This window comes from Loa loa (genome assembly GCF_000183805.2).
Source record: "Loa loa unplaced genomic scaffold supercont3.199, whole genome shotgun sequence".
NCBI lineage: Eukaryota > Metazoa > Nematoda > Chromadorea > Rhabditida > Onchocercidae > Loa > Loa loa.
This window is the reverse complement of record NW_018108379.1, coordinates 53764-55799: the sequence shown is the minus strand read 5'-3', so window position 1 is coordinate 55799 and position 2036 is coordinate 53764. Positions and strand designations below refer to the sequence as shown.

General features: G+C 23.8%; 1 protein-coding gene across 1 annotated transcript; it reads right to left on the bottom strand.

The window, feature by feature from the left end:
• On the bottom strand, nucleotides 1–882 carry LOAG_15021 (hypothetical protein; the record flags this gene model as incomplete). Its single annotated transcript, XM_003150514.1, has 3 exons — nucleotides 1–37; nucleotides 231–353; nucleotides 713–882. Coding segments are annotated over 3 exons (330 nt in total), but the record flags the coding sequence as incomplete, so codon positions are not given.
• Nucleotides 883–2036: the final 1154 nt, after the last annotated feature.

The following is a 2036-nucleotide window of genomic DNA, read 5'->3' as shown; positions in this document are numbered from 1 at the left end:
AAAAAAAAAACAAAAACAAGAATAAAGGAATATTATTCTGTCATTCAAGAACATATCTCGAATATTCTGTCATTCAGGGAGATATCTCAAATATTCTATCATTCAGGGAGATATCTCGAATATCCTGTCATTCAGGAAGATATCGCAAATATCCTATCATTCAGGGAAATATTTTCACCTGATAATTTGCAACATTCATAGATTAATTTCATTTTTAACATCGATGACACGGTGGACATGGAATAAAACAACAACAGCAATCTGTATCAAAATGTTCACCAATAAAACATCCACAACATAATGCAATTAATGCCATTAACCATCCGGAACAACCGGAATATCTTGGTCTTTCACTAAAATACACAAAAATTATTTACATACAAAATATTTGTGAATTAAAAAAAAAAACAACCATAATGTTAATGAAAATTTTAAAAACTTTACTTTTTATTTGTTTATTTTTGTATTTACTTTTTTAGTTTATTTATTTTTTTGTTATTATTTAAAATTTCCACGTTTTTATATTTATTTTTATTTTGCTTTTTTTTTTGATTGAAAATATTTCCGTAAATCAAATGTCATTTTAATTTTAGCATCAATTGATGATAAATTATTCAAATTTCAATCTAATCAAGAAATAGAATTCATTTTAATCTTTACAATAATGTTTGCAAAATTTTAAATTATTTTATGTAAATGAAGCAAAATTTACTGATAACATGGTTGTGGACAGTAATAGCCTGGAGCTGGTGAACATGGATAACATTGTCCTGCCGGATATGGTCCATATGGTTGACCGTAAAAAGTATGCTGTGAAAAAAAATTAATCATATTGAATGATGTGTTGTAATTACGGTAGCAGTACAAATACTGTAGTAATGATTTTTGATAATTTTTGAATTTTCCTATGAATTATTTCTTTTGTTATGTATGATTTCGTTTAATTTCAAGAGATTAGAATACATCTTAAATTTTCCGTTTTAAATTTTAAATTTATAAAAAGAATAATAAAATTCAGTTGGCTTTAAGGTATGCATAAATACAATGAATTTTAGTGAAAACGAAAAATTTTTTTAAAAAAAAATGGTTTGATGAAAAATAAAAATCACAATTAAAATACAATTTTTTTTTCTACTAATAATTGACTAACTTTATTTTTAACTTAAAAATGGTAAAATCTAATAAATTAAATGAAAAGTATAATCCATACTCGTCCATACCCGCTGAAATAATATCTAAAAATAATATTATCTAATTTAAATAGTATTAAATGATATTGCTTATTTGAAATGATATTATGCTGGAATAATATTACTTAATTGAAATAATATTAAATCATACTACTTATTCGAAATAATATTGCTCATTTTTGTTAGCACAAAAAGTTTTTCATTTTTGTTTTTACAATTTTTTTATTTAAACAAAATGAAAAAGTGCAAAAAAAGCAAATTCACCAAGAATTTTTCAAATTAATTGCATAGAAAAAAATGTTGAAATGAAAATGAAACTAAAAAATGTGAAAACTGAAAGATTATAACAAAAGTATATCGAAATGAATAAAAATAAATTTTAGAAATTTTATTTCCAAAAAAAAATTTTAATTTAAAAAAAAAAAAGAATTCAAAAACAAAACAAAATTTACCATTGTTCGTTGAACAACGAAACTTGTGTTGTGTGGTAACAGTAATAATAATAATAATAATAATAATAATAATAATAATAATGATAGTAATAATAATAATAATAACAATAATGGTAATAACGATAAAAGCTACAATTATTAGTATTACAAGAAGGGACAAGCTTTGGATGACAAAATTCGTCCAACTTCTCTCTCTTTCTCTTTGTTACTTTCTTTCCCTCACTTTCTCCATCCTATTTTCTGCGATGACCTGTCAACCGGTCTTGTCAAGTTGATTTCAAAATTTTCAGTTGTGGAAGAAATCAATAAACATTATTGTGACTCGTGACATCCTACAATATGATTGATGCTATTTAACGAAAGTCACTGCAGCATTCCAAAATCAACAATTATG